The sequence below is a fragment of the Lissotriton vulgaris genome, chromosome 8, assembly GCF_964263255.1.
Source record: "Lissotriton vulgaris chromosome 8, aLisVul1.2, whole genome shotgun sequence".
Taxonomy (NCBI): Eukaryota; Metazoa; Chordata; class Amphibia; order Caudata; family Salamandridae; genus Lissotriton; species Lissotriton vulgaris.
In genome coordinates this window covers 166,798,597-166,820,794 of record NC_141696.1, presented here as the reverse complement: position 1 = coordinate 166,820,794, position 22,198 = coordinate 166,798,597, and the positions used below count along the sequence as shown (strand labels likewise).

The 22,198-nt window shown below is 42.6% G+C and overlaps 1 protein-coding gene across 1 annotated transcript in view; it reads right to left on the bottom strand.

Moving 5' to 3' along the window:
* Positions 1–22,198, bottom strand: part of MYO7A (myosin VIIA) — a 778,803-nt gene that overhangs the window by 319,159 nt on the left and 437,446 nt on the right. The window contains exons 11-14 of the mRNA XM_086933887.1: positions 21,979–22,098; positions 21,111–21,253; positions 5,961–6,171; positions 2,177–2,312 (exon numbers count right to left, since the gene is read on the bottom strand). Coding sequence (XP_086790013.1) covers positions 2,177–2,312; positions 5,961–6,171; positions 21,111–21,253; positions 21,979–22,098 — 610 coding nt within the window. The remainder of the gene's footprint in view (positions 1–2,176; positions 2,313–5,960; positions 6,172–21,110; positions 21,254–21,978; positions 22,099–22,198) is intronic.

The window sequence follows — 22,198 nt, the reverse complement described above, 5'->3', positions numbered from 1 at the left end:
TCTCCTTTTGAGTGGATTATCTAAGGTCTCAAAATCCGGGGCCAGCCGACTCCCGGATGTATATAGATCCTCTAATATTTCCAGTCCTTCGGCATCCGTGCATCCGATCTGCTAACAGTGGCATGACATATCATGGGATTTTGTAACTGAAATAATGGCATCACTAAAGTAAACGGTGGACCCACTTCCCAACAAGGAATACTTACTCTTTTAGGACACTCACCACAGTTGCTTGGGTATTTGTCTGAAGATTTTACAAGGTAAGGCATATTATATTTGTCTTAATAAAGGTGGCTATTATTCTGCGAGCACCACCGAAATGCGTCGACGCCTGGGATAAACTAAATCCAGTATACTGGCCAGTCATTGTGATAAAAATATTTGGACTGCATATATGTCTGGCTTTTGGGTTGTTTTGACCTGGATTCGTCTACGAACCACTAATAAGTGTATTGTCGTAATGGTGTTAACGTGTTTTTATTAAATAAAATATAGGTGGCATTTCATTATCATCTAGTGGCTGTCTTGCGGCATTGCAAATATAGGCATATTGGTTTTTCGTATAATTGATATGAATGGTTTGTAGTATACTTGAGTTGATAGGTATCTTGTCATTTATACAAGGCAAGTGCCATTAAAAGAGCAGATCAAAGTTTTCAGAGAGACTGAATAGGAGCTAAAATTCAAGAAAAAAGGTGTTTTTATGCTGTAATACATTTCTCCATCTTCATGTAGCAACTATATTGCCCAGAGATAATGGGCCTCATGGCCCTCACACTGTGATATTTTATGAGGAAGTTACAAAGTTCAATAGTATAAAAATGCATACAATAATTGACTTATTTAAGGTTGAAAATGCTCCATGAGTTTGGACCATATATAGATGCTATAAATTGTACCTGCTCTCAATGTGAAAATGTTCGAGTTTTCTTCTATATGTGTCCACCACCAACATTATCGACTAAGTGAATTATTGTTAGCAAACTCAATGCTACCCATGTTATCGATGACAAAAGGCTGGATGACAGACCTCTCTGTCTTTGGCTACTAAACAATCATGTGCCCTAAATGTGCATAAACAGTGCATTTTATATAGCTTATTTAACATTTGTTTTAGGACTAGCTAAAACGTTTATAATAGTTACTGTTTTGCTACAATGCTCTTAAAGTAAACAGGTGAAATAACCATTCCTGACAACGATGGACAACTCACAGTTAAAAATTAAGCTAAATCTATATGTCATTTACTTAGAAGAAGGGTGTGAATATGATGATATTTATGACTATATTTTAATTTTAAAAAACACATATTTTCCCTACAATTTCCAACAGTACAGAATGATTCAAATTGTCAATTAAGATGTAATTCATGTGTATTTTTACATTTTGGTCAAACTCTACAGATTGGTTGAAATCTATAGATATTTGGATCAAGATGATTACTTATCCAATTATTAAGCCTTTGACAGGCAGAACTAGCATGCCACTGCCTTGTGTACCTACTTTCCAGAGAGTACCATTGGAATGGGAAACCAATTCTTTAAAATATATATTGAGTTGGCTTCAGCTCCACCTAGAGGAGAATTTCTGTCTTACCTCATGCTAAAGGCTGTTTGGACTATCAATCAAGCCCCCATGAAGTGCTTGATCTTGTTACATCTCACAACTAGAAAGGATCAACATGCAGATATTATTTATCTCATAGACGTATTGTATACAGAAAACAGTAGTATTTGTTTTATTTCACTCCAGGTAACGTTTTAAATAATTTAATCAGAACTAAAAGTGCAAGTCTGATCTACTGCCTTTGCCAATGCTCATTTATAAACCACACCCACTACAGGAAAATACTAAAGGCTCAGGTAGAGAACCTATAGGTTTTTTTTAAATAGGCAGACAGATTACACAAATGTCAGACTGTCTTTTGACACACCTCCTCTATGTTACTCTGTTATGTCTCTCAATATATTTTAACTATCTTTCTCTACGTGTATGTCTTTAGATTAGAAGATGTCTACCAAGCTTTCTTAAAATGTACCCTATTTGGCTATTGTAGAAAATGTATTTCCAATATAAAAAAAGAAAACAATCTTGCAATACTTAGTGGGATCATAATAATTACATGATATGTACTGCCACTGTTGGCAGTCAGAATACGCGTGCTTATGTCACATACCTCTTGTTTCATAGTAGACAATTCCAGCAAAATGGTTAATGCCAAACTGTGTTTCATAATTGTTCTTTGGAGGGATGTAGTTTGTGTTCAGTTTGTGCTGAGAATTCAGCTTGTACAGCATAGTGGTGTCTGTACCCTATATGACAAAAGACAGAGAATTCTCAATGCTCATGAAGACTCAGTAACACGGTATATGTTGTCATGAATAATCGAAGATATAGTAACTGTATCTGCGTCAGATAAAACAATAAATAGCAAAATAAGCTGAAAAGTATGCAAGAATAATAGGAGTTTTGAGATTGTGCCAGTGATGCACTTAGGTTTTTATTGTGAACAAAGGGTTCCTTGGAGCCATTGTTGCAGTGTTCTGGTGCATAAGTTTCAAGGGCAGGATGAGCTGAAAGATGATCTGTTGAGCCACCTCTTGAATGTCCTAAGGCGAGGGTGACACCTCCCTGTACCCGTGGTACCATCCTGCAAAGATAGGTACACTTCAAAGGTGGGAAACATGGCCTTAAGAGGGTCACAGTTAAGAGAAAAATGCACACAATGTTAAAGTCGCCTTGAAAATCGTGTAGTTCTTGATTGAAGATGAAGCTTAATATTAAAGTTTATAGCAGGGCAAAAAACTCAGGGAAGAGGAAAGAGCCAAGCAACAGCATCCAGAAGTAGGTCCTGTAGAGATTATGGCACAACAAGCAAAAATCAGGGACACAAATATTGGCAAGTGGCGAAGAACAGGATGAAATATAAGGGAAATTGTAGAAGTCTCCAGATATAGGATTCAAAAGGGAGTGGACATCCTGAGAAAAAGACCCGCTTCATCGTAGATTGGAAACCACAGTTAAAATTCTCTAGATAGACCACAATCGAAGAAAGGACAGTTTGCAAGACTTGTCAATGCCCCTTTCTTGGAACTTATAATGTTGGTTAGGTCCACGAAGAAGCCCTAGTTTAACACCATTGCCCAGCGCTGAAGTCTGCAGCACTGCCACGTTCCTTCTCACCCAGTACTCCACGCGGCCCGCAGAACTACCTTCCAGGTGAGCACGAGGCCCGAAACGGCAATGCGGTCTAGGCAGTGAGTAGGCTCAACTATGCCCGGAGTGTGTCATTCAGCAACATGCTGCCTGGCTGTATGAGAAATGCTCCATCTTCTCCTGAACACTTCCAATATCTGGTTAGTTCTTGAGACAGATGTAAAAATAGCAGTAACATTTTACCTGAAGGAGATAACAATCAGATTTTGTTTTATGTTCAGTGTTAAGATGTTGGTATGCAATTTGCTTCCCACCCTGAGTCTGATAAGACTGTACAGGACACTCTGCGGATGCTGAGCTCTGACCTGGTTTTTATTTATTTATTTAAACAGAAGCCAGGTAGCGCATTGCTGTGGGCATTTGATAAAGTAAAAATCTTAGGCTTCCTGGTAGACAAAGAATTGAAGTTTAAGGACCAAGTAAACAAAATAACATCACCCTCTTTTTGCTCTTTAAGGCTTCTAAAAAAGATAGAAAAATATCTGCCCCGAGCTTCTGAAAATAGTAACAAAGGCATTGGTTCTTACAAGGATTGATTACTGCAATAGTCTTTATCCTACTCTTGCAACAGGTCTCTTTAAGAGGCTGTAGACATTGCAAAACACTGCGGCTCGTTTCCTTTTTAAAATCCCGAAATACGAGTTGGCCAGAGGAGCGATTAGGAAATTACACTGGTTGCCAGTCAAGTAATGCTGTAGTTTCAAGGCGCTCTGTCTGGCCTTTAAATCACTGGACAGACTCGGGCCAGACCATTTTAAGAAGAAACTTAAATTGTACGTCCCAGCAAGGACACTTCGAAGAGGCTCTGCCAGGAATCTGATTATCCCCCCATTTAGAAAAGCTACCTGGGGTGGAAAGAGCTTTTCTTAGGGCCACTGCCATGCTCTGGATCAGTCTCCCAATTACACTAAAAGCTGCCCCCTCTCTACTCTCCATCAGAAATGCCTTAAAGGCCTGGATTTTCACACACGAGTAGAAGATATCTGTGCGCCTGCTTGATCCGACAATGTCATTGCCGCAGCCTAAATCAGACTTCAACAGCGCCAAGACGCCCTAGGGTATGAGATTGTGCTTTAAAAGTCACATATATATTACTGGTCTTTTTATAAGTTGACTTCCAAACCATAAATATTCATAGTGAACCATTGATGAGCGCGGTTTAACCATGTTTCTCTCTTCTCATTTGCACGGTGGAGAAGTGTGGCTCAATGGTTAGAGCGGCAGACCCTGATCCAGAGGTCTAGCCCAGGATCAGGGTTCAATTCCTGCCTCAGCGGGTCTTGGGCTCAATTTCCGCAGACCTGATAATTCTCGCCTCGGTGCCTATTCTAATCATGGGTCCCACTCTGCAACTCTGGGCAATAGCTTGCTTAATCTCCACAACGGCCCCAACAACGCTAGGATGCCTGGCTTCACCTTGGGGGTGCCCAGGAGTGGGCCCTTCACAGGGAAAAGCCAGGATGGATTCCACAGCGGTATGCGTACAAGTGCCTGAGATACCCCTTTGGGGGTCGATTCGGTGCGCTATACAAATACTACTACATTTACAACTTGGTATCCACCACCTCCATATTGGACGACTACTTTAGAGGGTGCGGCATCAGGTGCAGAGTCTGCAGAAATTTGTGGCCCATCTAGCCGTTGTTGTTATTGGCATATATCTAAAATTCTGTGGAACTTACATTAGTCACTAGACTTCCAATTATTTCAATTCAAGGCATTGCACAGTGTGCATAAGGTTGTATTGGGTGTGTTCACTTTTTTTTACGTTTGAATAAAATAGGGCCTACTCACACTGGCATTTTGGATTACATAAAATACTACATTTGTAATACTGATTTATGTACTCAAACATGCCTTTGTGAATTGGCCCCAAAACATTTGAGGTGGGAATAAAATGGAATTATTTTGGCAATATTCATATACAGTTAGTACAAAAAGCAAGGACTGTGCACTCTTTGCACTTTTAGTAACCGGGACTTGGGCATTATGAGGCTAATTCACAAAGGCGTGTAAGCGTGTGTAAAAGAGTACCCCTGCAGTACTATTTCTCATACTCAGAAATGCTTTTGTGTATTAGCCTCTGTCAGTGGATGCAATTCTGCACCTGCAAATCTGAGACTGTTAAAGTTAGATCAGATCTTTCTAGAAATTTTAAGCAGGAGGTTGGGCCTTTGTGGAGGAATTCATTGCCTCACATCCCTGGCAGCTTATTGACATGGTATAATTTCACTGAAAGTTCATGACCTGGCTGCTTCATGGACAAGTTGCTTGTTGTTCCCGGAAATTTCTGTTGTCATTACAGTGACATAAAGCCTTCTATTACATCAGCACACTATGGGTGAAAATGTTTTGTGCATTTAAATGTGCACACCCACACACATTGCATGGTAAAGATCCTGCTATAAAATTGTGAAGGCATAACATGCATGTTCTTATCGCATTTTGAGACTCTGGTCTTATGTTTCAGACATAGAATTTTGGGAGTATAACTTCATAAAATGCAAATGGCTTCTACATTTCTGATTTTACCTTAAGATGTTTGTCTTGAAGAAAATTTGATATCACTGTAATCATGAACCCATTTTGTGTGGGACCTCTAAACCTGTCAAATAATGCATTAACCATTCATCCGTCCCACTCTTACAATGGCATAAGTCAAAATCTATCAAATTGATGAGTCGAAGTAGCACAATTGGTGTCACCTAGAAGGCCTACTTCTTGCATTCAACTTCAAAACCCACCTTTGGGAACTTGCTTTCTTCATCGATGAGCGAGATGATGTTCATGGGTTTTATGGCGATCATATCCAAGGCGTCTTGATTATCAGTGAATTCAATGTGCTGCCAGTTAATGTTTTCCAAGTTGTACTCTTCCTGCTCCAACTTGAACACATGGCGTACAAAGAACTGCTGCAAGTTTTCATTGGCAAAGTTTATGCACAGCTGCTCGAAACTAGACAGGAGGAAAACAGAGATCATAGGAAGTCAAGGTAAGATACATGCAGAGTCAAAGGGTTGCCATGTCTGCTGTTAGCATTGGCTGTTTCCGACTGGTGGCAAATTGATACACCCTAAGTGATTTTTTTTTGGTTGATAAACAAAGTTTATTTAGACAATAGTCTATAAACCATACATAGAACAATGGATCCACATAGCAATAAGATTATTAAACCATAATTCATTTTAAACACTCTGTACAAATTTAAAACCATAAAAACAAAATATTGGGGTACTTCGTATTTTTAAAATCTTAAAATCATAAACGTTCCCATCCTCCTTAATTGCCTCCATTACAGATTCTCTTGTTGCTTTCAAAAACTTCCCCAGCGCAATTGTAATATCCATGAAAGACATTTCTGTAAGGAGATCAAAAGCATCCGAACGTGTATTCACCTTGTACTTTAAAAATATTGGGCGTAAAAACACTTTTCGAACAGCTAAAATCCATGTACAGTCAAGCAATATATGTAAAATATAATTTCTTACTCCTAGGCCACATTTACAAATATCATCTGGTTGGATCAGGGCCGCTTTTATTTTACTATCAATCTTCCATGGATTTAAGCCCACCCGAACCTTCATGATTTCGTATCTTAGCCATTTATTGGGCAACAAATCCAAATATGGGAACCGGGCATCCTTTTCCCCATTCATTCCTTACCCAGTTAACTGATTTTTTTAGCTTCAGGTACTCCAGATCTTGTGATCTAGAATACTCGAGCCCTAGGTCTCTAAGCATTTTCTTAGTAAAGACTAAATCCAGCGAAGGTTGTTCGAGGTTCAATTTTAAGTGTGCAGCTACTAACTGGATGGTTTTCCTCACATCCCGTGCCCAGCGTAAGCTGCTTGCTTGTATTTCCTCTCTGCACCAAATTGAAACCTTCTGTTCCCCACCAGGCGCCTGACGGTTCCAGAATCTTAGCAAGGACATTTGTGACTTTACATCCCATGCCGTCAGTCCTACCAAGTCAAGTCAAGTCAAATGATTTATATAGCGCACTACATACCCAGAGGGTCTCAAGGCGCTTGAAGATGGGTGGGGGAATTATTTGTCGAATATCCAAGTTTTAAGTTGCTTTCTGAATGCTAGGTGGTTCTGAGTGAGGCGAAGGTGCGTGGGAAGTGAGTTCCAGGTTTTAGCTGCCAGGTAGGAGAAGGATCTACCTCCCATGGTGGTTTTGTTGATGCGAGGTACAGCAGCAAGGGCTTGGTTGGAGGATCGTAGTTGGCGGGAAGGTGTGTAGAAGGAAAGTCGTGTGTTGAGGCATTCGGGTCCAAGTTCGTAGAGTGCTTTGTGTGCGTGGGTTAGGAGGTGGGAAGTAATCTTTTTATTGACGGGGAGCCAGTGGAGGTTTTTCAGGTGACCAGAGATGTGGTCTTTACGCGGGATGTCTAGTATGAGTCTAGCTGAAGCGTTGGAGTTTTTTCTGGAGTTTTGCGGTGGTACCGGCGTATAGTGTGTTTCCGTAGTCCAGGCGGCTCGTGACCAGAGCGTGGGTGACAGTTTTTCTGGTTTCGGTGGGGATCCAGCGAAATGTTTTTTTGAGCATGCGAAGAATATTGAAGCAGGATGATGAAACGGCGTTGACTTGTCTGTACATGGAGAGTGAAGAATCCAGGATGACGCCCAGGTTCCGTGCGTGGTCCGTCGGGATGGGTGCTTTTCCAAGGGCCTCAGGCCACCAAGAGTCATCCCAGGTGGAGGGGGAGGTACCTAAGATAAGGACTTCTGTTTTGTCAGAGTTCAGTTTTAGTCTGCTGTGCTTCATCCACTCGGCTACTTCTTTCATTCCTTCATGTAGGTTGGTTTTGGCAGTGTTCGGGTCTTTGGTTAGTGATAGGATCAGTTGAGTGTCATCAGCGAATGAGATGATGTTGAGGTTGTGTTGGCGTGCGATGACCGCGAGGGGGCTCATGTATACGTTGAAGAGGGTGGGGCTGAGTGAAGATCCTTGTGGCACACCGCAGATGACTTCAGTGGCCTTTGACTTGAATGGTGGGAGGCGGACTCTTTGGGTTCTTCCAGTGAGGAACGAGGTGATACAATCCAGTGCTTTTCCTTGGATTCCGATGTTTCTGAGGCGTTGTAATAGGGTGCTATGACAGACTGTGTCGAAGGCTGCGGAGAGGTCGAGGAGGATGAGGGCGACTGTGTCTCCATTGTCCAGTAGAGTTCGAATGTCGTCTGTGGCTGCGATGAGGGCGGTCTCAGTGCTGTGTTTGGCTCGGAAGCCGGACTGTGAGGAGTCGAGGGATTTGTTGGTTTCAAGGAATGCGGCGAGCTGGTTGTTGACAGCTTTCTCGATGACTTTGGCCGGGAATGGAAGGAGCGAGATGGGGCGGTAGTTTTTGAGTTCGGTGGGGTCAGCTGTGGGTTTTTTCAGAAGGGCGCTGAGTTCGGCATGTTTCCAGCTTTCCGGGAAGGTGGCGGAGTCGAAGGAGCAGTTGATGACGTCTCGGAGGTGTGGTGCTATGATGGAGTCCGCTTTGTTGAAGATGTGGTGAGGGCATGGGTCAGTGGGGGATCCTGAGTGGATGGAGTTCATCAGACGGATGGTGTCCTCAGTGGAGATTGGGTTCCAGTCATTAAGGATGTGAAGGGGAGAAAGTCCTGCAGAGGGTTGGGTGGGTTGGTCTCCGGGTCGGTGGAACCGTTAGGTAAAGACAGCAACATTTTGAGTATCTTTCCTTCTTCCCGGTCCCACCCCCTTTTGCCACTCAGATAGAGCACTTCTGCACCATAAAGGACTTGTGGGGGGATCATAGCTTCAAATGCCTTTAATATCGGTCTGTGTGACATGTCACCATAATCTTTATTACATTTTTTCAATCCACAGACTGATGAAAACGCCTTTGAAGTTTGAGCCACCACGTGGGTATTCCACTTTAATGCGCTGTCAAACCAAAGGCCTAGATATTTATATTCGCCTACCACATCTAATTTCTCCTGACCTAAAAACCAATGAAAATTTGTTACCCTCTTTCCGAAACATAGGATCTTTGTTTTCTCCATATTCACAGTTAAAAGCCTTTTATCACAGTACTTTTTAAAAACATTTAATTTCCTTTGGAGGCCCATTTCCGTTTGGTCCAAGATCACGAGATCATCAGCATATAAAAGGCATGACACTTTATTACTGTTCATGCGCGGGCTCGCACTCTTTTCGACTTCCAAAACTGCAGGAAGATCTGCTAAGAAAATTGAAAAAAGCAAGGGTGCCAAAACGCACCCTTGTCTCAGGCCATTCTTTACAGGAATTTTCTGGGTTAATGAGCCCATTGAATCTCTAATGACCTGGGCCCAATTGTCACTATGTAATTCTTTTAAAATATTCAGTATTAGCTCCGGCATTGCATAGTTTTCTAGCACTTCCCAAAGGCTACTTCGGTCCACTGAGTCAAAAGCCGCCCGGAAATCGACGAAGCAGCAAAACAATTTGCCATTTTGTTCTATCGATTTCCTGGCTAATGCCCACAGGGCAAAACAATGATCAATCGTGGAGTGGCCTTCTTTAAACCCACCCTGATCTACTGGCACGATTTACCAAAGTTCCACCCACGCTTTTAGCTTACCAAGGATCATTTTAGCAAAAAAATGTTCTCCTATATCTAATAGGTTAATTAGCCTGTAGTTCTTGGGGGCATGTACATCCCCTTTCTTGTGTAGCGGCCTTATTATTGCATCCTTCCAGTTTAAAGGTAGTTCCCCTTGCTCTAAAATTAAAGCAAAATTTTTTTAGAAGAATTCCGCCCACCAGGGCTGGTTTGAATTTAGTATCAGGGCAGGCATATCATCTGGGCCAGCGGCTCTTTTTAAGTTTATTGTCCTAATTATCCTAATCCTATTCCCTTCCTGAAGCTTCTGGAGGCTAGTTTGTATTCAATATCCTGCTGCTGCCTCTGTTGTTGCCGTAGAGCGTACTGCGCGTGCGTGACCCGTGACCCCAACGTGCTGTGGACGCCGGAGCGGAGCGCGAACCTACGGACGAGACGAGCGAGAGAGAGGCTGCTGGAGACGGCTCGTTGTTGTAAGCTGAGCCGGTGATTAGTGGGTGACAAGCCGAGAGGATCCTTTAACGAGTGGTAACAGAACCGAGGAAACGAGGATCTCGGGGTCCGTGAGTTCGGTAGAAACAACTTACGAACAGGAGCGTTCCCTCCTTGACCCCGCCTGCCCACGCCAGCGTCCCGCCAATTTACAGGCACGGACAGGTATAATCTTTAAAAAGCGGGCAAATAGGCAAATTCCCCCGCCCCTGCCTGAGCCTATCTGTGCGACCGAAGGGTGGAGTGGGGGGCAAGGAAGCAGGAGGAGGCAAAGGGAGTGCAAAGTGAGATGTCACTCTCGGGACAACAGCATTTGGAGTGACTTTCTACCCTCATAAACCTCAAAAAAGTAAAAATTGAGAGTGTGAGAGAAGGAAAAACCCTGCATATCGCTAATTAAGTCAGGGTAAATCAACAAAAGAGAAGTGGAAAAGGGCACGGTGCACGAGCGCAAGTACAAGAAAGAAGGCACAACGGAGGTAAGTGAAATATTTGTTTTGCTTCTTTTTTTAAATATTTTATAAAATTTGACTCTACTCAGAAGTGCTTGAGGGAAGCGCCTAAGGAGTAAAATGGCTCCACGGAAAAACAGAAGCACATTAGGAATAACAAGGAAAGCAAAGTTGAATGGTGGTAATCAACAAGATGTCCAAGAGAGCCTTTCATCCCTGGGGGCAAAGGAAAAATCAAAATGCAACCAAAAGAAAAAAGAAAAAGCTCCTAAAGAATTACAACATGGAGGAAGTAAGGGGAGTGTAGCATCGAATACAATTAAGGAGTTCGTGGGAAAGCACTTTCTCTCCTGCTAAAACTATGGTAACTGAAGAAGTGGAGGAATCATGGAAAGGGGGATCCTCCTTAATCTTCGATGAACATTTGGTAGACTCCATAGATCTGGTCAACCGATCAGTTCAGTCTTTGACAGGCCAAAAGGGGGTAATAATGTCACCGCGACGTTCTTCCACCCCGAGATTAATACAACAAACGTCGGAAGAGGAAGACAGTCTGGACCATAGGCAAAGTGAGGAATCTGCCCAGAACCCAGATGGAAGTACAGATGGAACTGAAAAGCAGGTTTTAGGGGAAGTCAATGACCGGGTAGGTCTGGACAAAAATAGTGACACAAATGGTGAAAATCTGTCACTCGACTTAAACTTGGAAGCCTCAGAAACCCCTGCATTTTGAATGTTAGAATTGATGCTAATGGTGCAAAAATCGTTACAAGGACTGTTAGAGGTAACAATGTTAAACCATGATACCCTGAAAAGTCAAAAAAATTTACCTCTCTAAAATTGAGGGAGAATTACAGGGTATTAGGGGACAAATACCTTCAATGTTAAGACCTGTCTTAGATCCAGTGGCTATGGGTAAAGGGAGGGAGGGGGAAGGTGGAATAGTTAATCCCCCATTAGTAAGCCAGGTTGATGAAGTTCATATTGATGTTCAAGAAGTTTATGTGTCAAGATGGCCAATGCTGGTAATAAGAAGAGGTGAATATATGAACTATGGCCATTCAAAACGAGTAAGAGTAGCAGGAAGTGATGTGCAAAGAAAGGTTAACTTAAGAGCGACGAAAAAAAGAAAGGTGAGGAAGGAGCCAACAGAAGTGGTAACACAAGAGCTTAAGACACAATCGCATAAAATAGCCAAGGAACACAGAGAAACAAATACAAGATCTGAGAATTGGGCCAGGACTCCAGTAAAAAAGGAGAACTGTAGTAGGAAGCAAATCCGCCAGGATAAAGTGATAAAAAATATAAAAGTCATTTAGCCGCAAAACTTGTAAATGTACCGGCCCGGATGGCCCCCCTTAAAAATAATGTATACTGGGAAAGTAGCCCGGAGGAGGTTCCTAGATTAAATACACAACATTATCAGGGGGATGCAAAGTCGGAAGAAGCGGTAGACAAAGGGAATGAGTGGCTTTATTTTGAAAAAGTGAAATTGGGAAGGGGTGGTAAACAATTAAAAAAGAGTGGGTATTTAAACAGATCACACCTACTCAATGTTTTTGCCCATTGCCCACACCTAAATGGAATAGGCTCAAGAGACCTTAGACAGGTGGGATTCCAAGCAATTGGGGTTGGTAAGGAGGTCACCAAGGTACAGCTTTACTCTGGCTTGGTCATAACCGCTATAGTAAACGCAGAGCAGGAAATCCAAAAAGAGGGGATTAGACTAGTGCCCAAAGAAAAGTTAGCACTAGTGCTTAAGGCCCCCCAGCAGAAATCTTTCCTAAGGTACCATGCAGGGCTAAGAAAAAGACAAGTGAAGCTCCCGGGAAGGGAAACGGAGGTAGGGAGAGAAAACTTCAATATAGTAATAAACAATTCAGACATGGTGGAGGCATGGAAGAATTGGAGTAATACTTTAAGCCCAGCAGGACCCTCATACAGTTATAGGGAGGATTCCGTAATGAATGAGCCTTTAAGCGATGTAGAATAGGTAATGGGGCAGCCACGGAGCACACAAATAGTCTCTTGGAATATAAATGGGCTAGGAATGCACCTAAAACAAGAAGCCGTGAAAGAACTCGCAAAAAAGAATGAAATCATTTGTTTACAAGAGACCTGGCTCTGTGGTGTACCCCCAGTAGTGGAAGGGTTTCGACAAGTCCACCGACCAGCAGTAAAATCTAACTCTGGTCGTCCAGCAGGTGGCTTGTTGACTATGATATCAACAACTTTAATATCTAAGGCCTCTCAGATATCTGTAAGGTGTAAGTGGCTTTTGGCCTGCAGAATTCAAACAAAATTTGCTGACAAGAAATATAAATATATGTTGATCCTAAATGTGTATATGCAATGGAGTTCATCGAAGGAATATGGAGTCGAATTGTTAAATTTTTAGAATGATATGGATGCACTTTGTGATAAGTATGGTAATGACTTGATTGTGTTATTGGGAGATTTTAATCATAAATTAAATCCAACATTGTCTGATCAGCGGTACTCAGAAATTCTAGAGGCATACGAGGTAAAAAAAAGCAGAGTTTGTGGAAACTAAAACGTCGACTGATGCGGCTAAACTGGGTAATTTTTTAGCCATAAAAAGTTTATTTTGTCTAAATGGTAGGGTAGTTCAGGACCGTTCGGCAAAGAAAACTTTTAAATATGGAACGCACAATTGCCCAATAGACTATGTCTTTATGCTAGCATGGAATTTCGAGTTAGTAAAAGATTTTAGTATTAACCCCATGGAATGTAGTGATCATAATGTAATAAAATTAGAATTGGGAATAGCCCAACATTTGGCTTGTGATAGAGTTATCTTTCAAGAGATGGAGTATCCGAAGCGGATAACCACTCGGTTATCTGAAAAATGTATCGCAAGGTTAACAAGTCTGCAACATAAGGTTCAGTTAGGCCGCTGAGGGGCCAAAACTTGCCCTGGTTTGTGGAAAAAATAAAACAAGTAGTAGAAAGCATAAGTATAGAATTAAGGCCCCCTGTAAGTGCTCATAAGAATAAAGGAAGAGCCCAAATTAAGAAAGGAACATGGTTTAATCAGGACTATTTAATTAAAAAAAGAGAAGTCAGGAGAGAAGAGCGTAGCCTACGGAAAAAATTTGTGCAAGCGAAGGCGGAAAATTTAGTAAAAATAAAGAGAGAATATACCACGTTAATCCGTAATGCAAAAAGGATTCATAAAGAATCTTGTTGGGGCAAATTATTGGAAACAATCGAATCTAAGAACATACGGCAGTTCTGGAAGCTAATTCAGTCAGCTAAAGAACCTTTGGTTGCCCCAATGATTTGTGTAGTGGAGGAGGATGCTTGGATAGAGTATATACAGAAATTATACGCCCCTGGGAGGTGGACTGATAATGTGGTATCAAGGGATTGGAGAGGACTAGTAGAGGATTTAAAACAAGATTGCTCAGTAACAAATGTCCACACCCTAAGTGGCACATTTCTACTATTAACTGCGAGTGTATGAAGAGACAGTCTAGGTAGTGGCAGCTGGTTCTTGTCTGGTCAAGGCGGTGAAGCCCAATTTGATCCTGGTTCAGTCTTAACTTCTACTTTTTTTGTTTTGTCATTATTTTCTATAAAAGTGTATTATCAATTAACCCCTGGTATATTTGTATTTACTTGTGGTAGCCTTGTGGAATGGCTAACAGGACTGTGCCCATCTTAAAATATTTGTATTATATAGGCAGCTGCATTCAGCACGTTCTACCAGTGGTGAAATTACCAGCCTACCTAGAATAAAACAAGTACAGTTTTTATACTACCCCAATGTCCATCTAATGTATGTTATTATTGTGTTTTGATAACTATAAACTTGATATTACAAATGTCAAAGATCATTTCACATTTAATGTGATGACTGACAATTTTCAAGTATGTTCCATAATTCTGTCTAGGTAATATGTTTTCAGTTTGTCTTTTTTGCCATGTTAGGAAACACAGATTTGATTTCATACATTTTGTGATCCTCGAATTTTCACTATTAATCATCTATGCAGGTCTAACATTTTCAGAACCAGATTGTGAGTGTTTCAGGGAGGTCCCACCTTCAACCATGAATTTGTGGGTATTCATATTCCCCTTGCAAGCAGTTTGCCACTCTTGGAAATTTACAAACTTATTCCAATCAACGGCTGGAGGAAGTGTGTTTGTAGGGTGAACTGAAGAGGGACTGCATCCTTATTTAGTAGGGGACGGGGAGGGTTCCAACATGGAGCAGGCTAGTATCTTCAATTAAGAGGGCCACTAATTTCAAATTTCTTAACATGAAAGTATTTGGCAGTACAAAACGTTACAATTGTGGTAACTGATATGCAAAATGGCTATTAAAGCTACAGAAACACATTCATGTTTTCCATATCAAGTTCTTCCGATGTAAAATATGTTCCTAAATAGTGATCAGTTTCACACAAATCTTCAGTGTCCTGTGGACAATGGTTCTGGGATCACCAAATATTCACAAGTGTTATATACTTATTCTTCAGACTAATTCACATTGTGAACTGAAGGCTGAAATATAGATGTTGTACCATTTGGTAACCTCATCAATTCACTCCAGAGATTATGCTATGTTTTTGTCATATGAATAATGTACAGTCTGGCATTATTTGGCTTTGTGGTACTGTTAGTTATCTTCTTTGACATTTACATTGCAAACCAGATTCTGTACATTCTTGTTGTGAGATATGTAAAGGTTGTACTGGGCCATGGGTACCCTTGAGGCTTGATGGATTACCTCTTGCACACAAACGTGTAAAGATCATACCAAACTTCATGTAAATGATGCCCATCGTAAAGCACAATGGCAGATACATGTTACTGGCCTTCAGCCACATTTTCAGTAGATTGATGCCTTTGCATGTATGTATGTGTCTTGTAAAGCGCACTGCTGCCCTGAGGCGTCGTGGCGCTGTAGACCACTGGGGAACCTGTCCTGGCTATCCCTGTGAGATGGTCCCTACTGGGTATCTCCAAGGTGAAACCAGGCATCCCCGGCGAATGTGGGGGGCCGTTGTAGAGATGAGGCAAGCTAATGCCCAGAGTTGCCGAGTGTGATCCCTGGTTAGAGTAGGCACTGAGGCGAGAATTATCGAGTCCGCTGACCCTGGTTCACAACCCGGCCGCGTCTGGAATTGAACCCTGGTCCTGGGCCGTTCTCTGCCTCCGGGTCTGCCACCTCTAACCAGTGAGCCACATCACTCCACTTCACACTTGGGTAGACCGAAAGTGGACTGGACATTCTACATCTGTATGAACTGCACAACTAAACTCATGGTGTATTTATTGTAGACGTATTTCAATAGTTGAACAAATCGTCAATCAATGGCTTTAATTACAGTTCACTGACCTTTCAATGATCACTTGTTCGAATAACTCACAGAGTGCACACCAACATGGCACAACCTTGCTGAGTGATTCACTCATTAAATGAGAAATATGGAAAGGGAAGATGATCTGTGCATGTGTAATGTGGAAGTAAAACAGTGCAGTGCAAGTTCAAAACGATCTAACAGAAAACTGCCCTTTCAATGACAAGCAGAGCAGCAGGAGGAGCAAACACACAGAAGACAAACACACAAGCAAGACAAACACCGCCCCTGAGGAGACAACCCAAAGAACAGGGAGGAAGACCATCAAATCGAGAGCGGGGATGGCACCAAGCCCACTCTATCCAAGTCTATATTAAAACTATAGGCCTGTGTGTTAACTGTAGGTGATGCCTAAAAACAAGAAGGAATGGAGATTACAGGGTTGGTTGGGGGATAAGGGCTCAGAGGAAAACAGAAGCAGGGACGAGAGTCATCCTCCATAAACAAAAGAATGACATTGAGTCATCGATGAGTCGCCCAGTAAGAAAGAACTCAATAACAAACACAAAATGGAAACATGGAACTTCAATGAGTTTAACAACAGGATTGATGCAAGGACATTAGGAACTCATTAAGTCATCACTCTTTGTATACACACAGATCTATAATAATATTTGTGAGGGATGTATTGCCATGCAGAAGATGGCTAATACAATGCATCCTACCTCTCTGGCACGTACCAGCAAAGAACACGTTTCTAGGTAACGCTATGGTGTCAAGACGCCACTTTTCTAACCCAGTGCCTTTATTTAGCAGAACAGTGCATTATGGGACTTATGAATACATTTGGCTTCAGCTGCATACATTGGCCTAAAACATCTTAAAACAATGATTTGTCAGAGAAAGTCCAGGCCTGGAAACATGGTGCAGCATCAACACAGATTTATCTGGCAACCCTAACAATGGATAGTGCTTAATGTTACACTTCTGTCGTTTCTAAGAACTGTAGTTAATGGGGATTTCCATTAGCCTATACAGCAGTGCTCAATGTAACAACCTCAGAAAGATGGAAGCAGTGGCGTAGCTAGACCTTTTGTCGCACTTGGCGGTTCCCGCGTTTGCCGCCCCATGACGGCTGCAGGTAAGAACATAGAGCTCATGACTTGCAGATCGCAGTAGGTGCCAGAAATTGACATTAATCCACTGAGTCATCTTGTCGGCATAATGAATGCGTATGAAAGGAAGGGCACACAGGATGCCCAAATACACCGAGAAAACATGAATCCCCAACGCATAGCACAACAGCGCATTATGGTACTGACATTTGGTAAAATAATGAGGCAAGGAACTCTGAAATACATATGGACTTTCCGTGCACTATCTTAGTCACAATTTTGAAAAATGCCATTGAATTTTGGATTTTCAGGACGCTCATTCAAGGCTCTTGGCCCCAGACTATGGAACGAACTTCCTCTCCATAGTCGCTCCATAGAATGCCTCTCTGCTTTCCGGAAAGCCATCAAGACCCTCCTCTTCCCTGCCCCTTAATGTACTCTTAAACCTCCCACTCTCCCCTGTCCGGATAGGATGTGTGCTTCTGTCTCTTAGCGCCGGGACGCCCCATTGCTGGGGTAGCTGTTGCGCTTTACCAAACCCAGAATAGAATAGAAAAATTGGAAAGTCCACATTGCAATCCTTGCAAGTCACAAAGCTAAGGGGGCACAACCTGTACATTCGTCAGTTCATGAAAGTCGCAAGGGTCTTAAAGCTACAAACATCTGGGAAGTCAAATCTCCATCAATGTTGTTTCACAATGCCCTAGGAATATTGACACTCCTACCCAATAACCCTATGTGCAAACCTCTGTCCCCTGTCCTTCTCCAGCCACTGCCCCTTCACAAAACACCCCTGCTGTCTGGCCATCATCTACCAACCAGCATACAATACCATAAATCCCCCAGGGGATTAACCTAGACTACAGTAGTAGAGGGCACGGATATATAGGCCTGATTGAACTTATCTCACCTGGCACACCCAGTAAACGTACCTCTGAAACGCAGTAAACACAATCACGCGCCAATACTCCTGCTCAATAGAGCCCTGAGGCGCCACACACCTCTAATGACAGCATGTGATTACTACACTCTGAAATGAAAACATTCCCCCAGTGATCTGGTTTGGCATCAGAGGTGGTCAAGATGCTGCCAGACATTTCAGGGTTTGGATTGGCCGCATAGTACATTTTGCACTTTACCGTCCACAAGGCAACCTTTTTCTAAGAAGAGTAATTCTGTTGACATTGCTTAATCCTGCTGGAAAGTCCACCAAGAAAGGTGGATTTTCCACATTAATACGTGCAGTTTCACACGATCCTTCACACGATCCTGGCTCTGATTTCTGTTTTAGATGCAGAAATCGATTTTTGTGATCCTTAGATAACACCTATAGGCGATATGACTGCCAACTTTCACATTGCTGACTTAACTAATGCGTCCTCTTAAGAGTTGGCACAATTTTCACAGCAACGTGGTATATTAAGATGGACATGCACCAGACTTGTGCAGGGCAGAGTATCACGGTCTAATATAGTGATGCTCCCACAGCTGCTATATTTCTTCCATAACCTACCAGTGGGCATACCCCGGAGCACATTTCACACCCTACACACCATACTTGGGTACTTCTTCCTGAATAAGGGCAGGTGCAGAGTTGCTTGGCACAAGTTGCAACTGCCAGTTTAAAAGGGGGGCCCTGGGGCCCTATACTTTGTACATTATTATCTAGCGGCACAACTGCAATGGCCTGCCCGCTCACTGGTTGGATGGCTATCGGATGACTGGGGCTGCCCTCTACGGAACGCACGGAACGGATGGTGCAGAAGACCTTTCTACCACATTATTGGATCCCCCGGTAGCCAACAGTCTGCTGTGTGGAGCATATAACAAAAGCCTGCACTTAATGGCGACTATGTCACAAAACTCCTCAGAAATCCATATCGGCTCCATCAGACCATTTAGGGACCAGGTCGGGAGGGAAGGGCTGACAAAGTGGGAACCCTGGGTGCTCTTTTCCAAAACCGTGTGCTCATTCATCCCATTTGAGCAACTACAAACTGACTGCGAACTGCTGGCTGACCAGTTCTTGGCCTATGGCCAATTGTTGGCCGAGATGAACCGAATGTGGCAGATTGTTGACATGGAACCGGATCAACACCCGTTGGTTCACACCTCACACACCGTAGGCGAGGGCCATCATCTCATAACCTGGCTCACTCCAGCCTTGGCACACACTTTACAAGACCTTTTGTTGCTGACTCAAAGGTGTTGGTAGCAGTATATAGGCTGGAACTTGAGTTAGAAGGAATGGAAGAGGTTGCCGCTATTTACGGCCAAAGTTTCCTGCACCGCTAAGTACATCCAACATAACATCCTCCACATAAACTATCTCACCCCGTCAAGGCTGCCCAGAATATTTGGCTTTGCCCCAAACTGCCCACGGTGCCACGAACAAGATGTTGATATGGTGCATATGTTCTGGAATTGCCCAGTGGCAGCTGATATGTCGCCAGAGGTCATGGATGCACTGACTAGCATCACAGGGCGCGGGTCCTCTGCACCATAGTAAGTGGAGTCTTGTGAGTGTATGGGTGCAGCAAAGGAGGGAGCTCCACAAGCCATTTTAGACCTAGCATTGCTCATACTTCGCAGATCCACTGCCATGCCGTGGAAAGCCAACAAGCTACCCGGATTGAGACACTGGTGCGAAGCAACATTTAAGTGGGGTCGGGCTGAATCGACAGTGCTAAGGCCTGAGGAGACCCGAGGACTGCTCAAGACCCTTATAGCTGCAGACTGGTACAGTTTGCTGGTTGAGGTGCAGGCATTTCAGAAAGGTCTCACTGAATGAGAATGGGACATTTACCAAGTCGCCAAACTATACCACTCTCAAGGAGCCTGTTTCCTCCCCCAACAACTGGACTGACCTAGAAAGCAAAATGGTGGGTTACGTGTCGCATAGGGATGCTGAGGGGTGGGGCCATATTGCAAGTGCATGACAATATCTCACAGAATGGAGGCGGGAATAAGCTGAGGGTGGACATTCGAGAGGGCAACGGCTGCCATGGCTTAATGTTAAATATGTTCTGGTTGTTAATCTATTGAAGCAATCACTCCTGTTAGACCCAATGTAATACAGTATATGTACAGGGACCATAGTGGGGTCACTAAGCATTGATGTGTAAGACTGATTCATACGTGTATCATATGACTGCATGATGCTACTATAAAACTCAATAAAGATGGTTAGAAAAAAACATGCAACAGAATGTTCAGATTGTGCAAGCCAATCATCTTGTGTAGGAAGAGGATGTTTACTGATAATAAAGGCATGTTTGCCACAACTCATGAGATTCTGAATTCTTAAACTCTATCAGCCACTCAGAATCAGACTCCCTAAGACCTTTATTATTATGCTGCTGTTTAGCTCATCTGGCATTACCTAGCTGTCAAAGGTACACAGTCACTGCTAGCCTTTACTCATTTTATGACTCCCTAGTAGTTTATTTAAACCACTGTTGCTCCAAGTGACTATGTTCCAATAACATTAATGAACATTTCAGAGGGCTTTGTCATTGACACAATTGCCCTTTACCCTGATTATGTGCCCACGCCTTAGGAAGACATAACTTGAGTGATGGGTAATTATACCAGTTTTAGTGCCCTCTAGAGTGATCATTTATTTATTTATTTATTTGCGGGTTTATATAGCGCTCGAATCGACTCCCAGTGGAGTATCTCTTCGCTTTTGGAGCCGGTTAAACAGAGGATGTGAATAGAGTCAGAACTAGATCTCATTTCTGAACAGTACGGTTTTCAGTTGTCTCCTGAAATTGAGATGTTCTGTACACTGTCTCAGAGACAGAGGAAGTTTGTTCCATAATGTGGGTCCAGTTATTATTAATATTATTTTAATAGCATGCTTCTTAAATAATGATAGCCTTCCCCATACCCTATGTGAATTATTGTCAAGGGTAATGATATGGCCTGTCACCACTGTCATCTTACCTGTTCACTGTGAAGTTCTCAAAGCCGAAGATATCAAGTAGACCAATTGACCGCCGGGAAACTTTGGGCTCAATTGAGAGTGGTCTGTAGATGGCAGCGTTGATCTTGTCCACGATCCACACAAAGAGGCGCCCATATATTCCCTAAAATATTAAGAGCAACATGTTGTCATACTGGGAAATCAGCAGTCGTGGCTTATATTTCAGCGTGTGCCTGCCTCTTCCTCACCATGACTACTGGCTGTAACCATCTATAGAAGAGGATACTTCCTATGAGCTGGCTGTAAGTGATACTTACAGGCCATTGTTCACAGGGTCATGGAGGGGCATGTACACCATCTACAGTGCTCAGGTGCTGCACAAGGTGGATAAACCATCAGAACGATACCACTAAAATATATAATATTATTATAAGGTTCACAAAGGAGCCGTTTTGCTATAGTATAAAGAATTACAAAGTAAAACAGAATGATGTAAGCTAGAAAGCTAAAAGGGAAATGAAATGGATAAACAAACAGAAAATACTTAGTGACAGCTGAAATAAAAAAAATACTATTTAAATAATTTTGCATAGCACCAATTTTCAACTTCCACAAAATTATTTACAAATAATAGAAAATAGGATTTTACGTGCTAGCATCTTGGGAATTATAAGGAATTGTACGACTAAGCTTATGACGTGACGTAACGGGTGATAAAATAGCATTATGAGAGCACAGGTGCTTTAGCATTATGGAAGATGATGCTGGGGCCAAGGAAGGGCTATCCAATTTTACAGTTTACTGTATCAACCAATGGAATTCCAGGGTAGATCAGCCAAGGTGTAGCCTGAAGCAGCCTCACCAATGCAGACACTTCTGAGACCGCACCTTAACAAACGCGTCCCGAACATCCAGCGCTTGCTCCATGCTGAGAGGGGTGGACACCGTTTCTCCTCGTGTGATGATGGTTCGACTAGTCAGGCAGTTCATGAGGTCCTGGGGGTTAACCTGTTAATAAACAGCACAGACATCAGAGAAGGATACTTGGGTATAACATGGCAGGATCACAGCCACCACAACATGAAAGTACATATTTGAGAAAATTTGA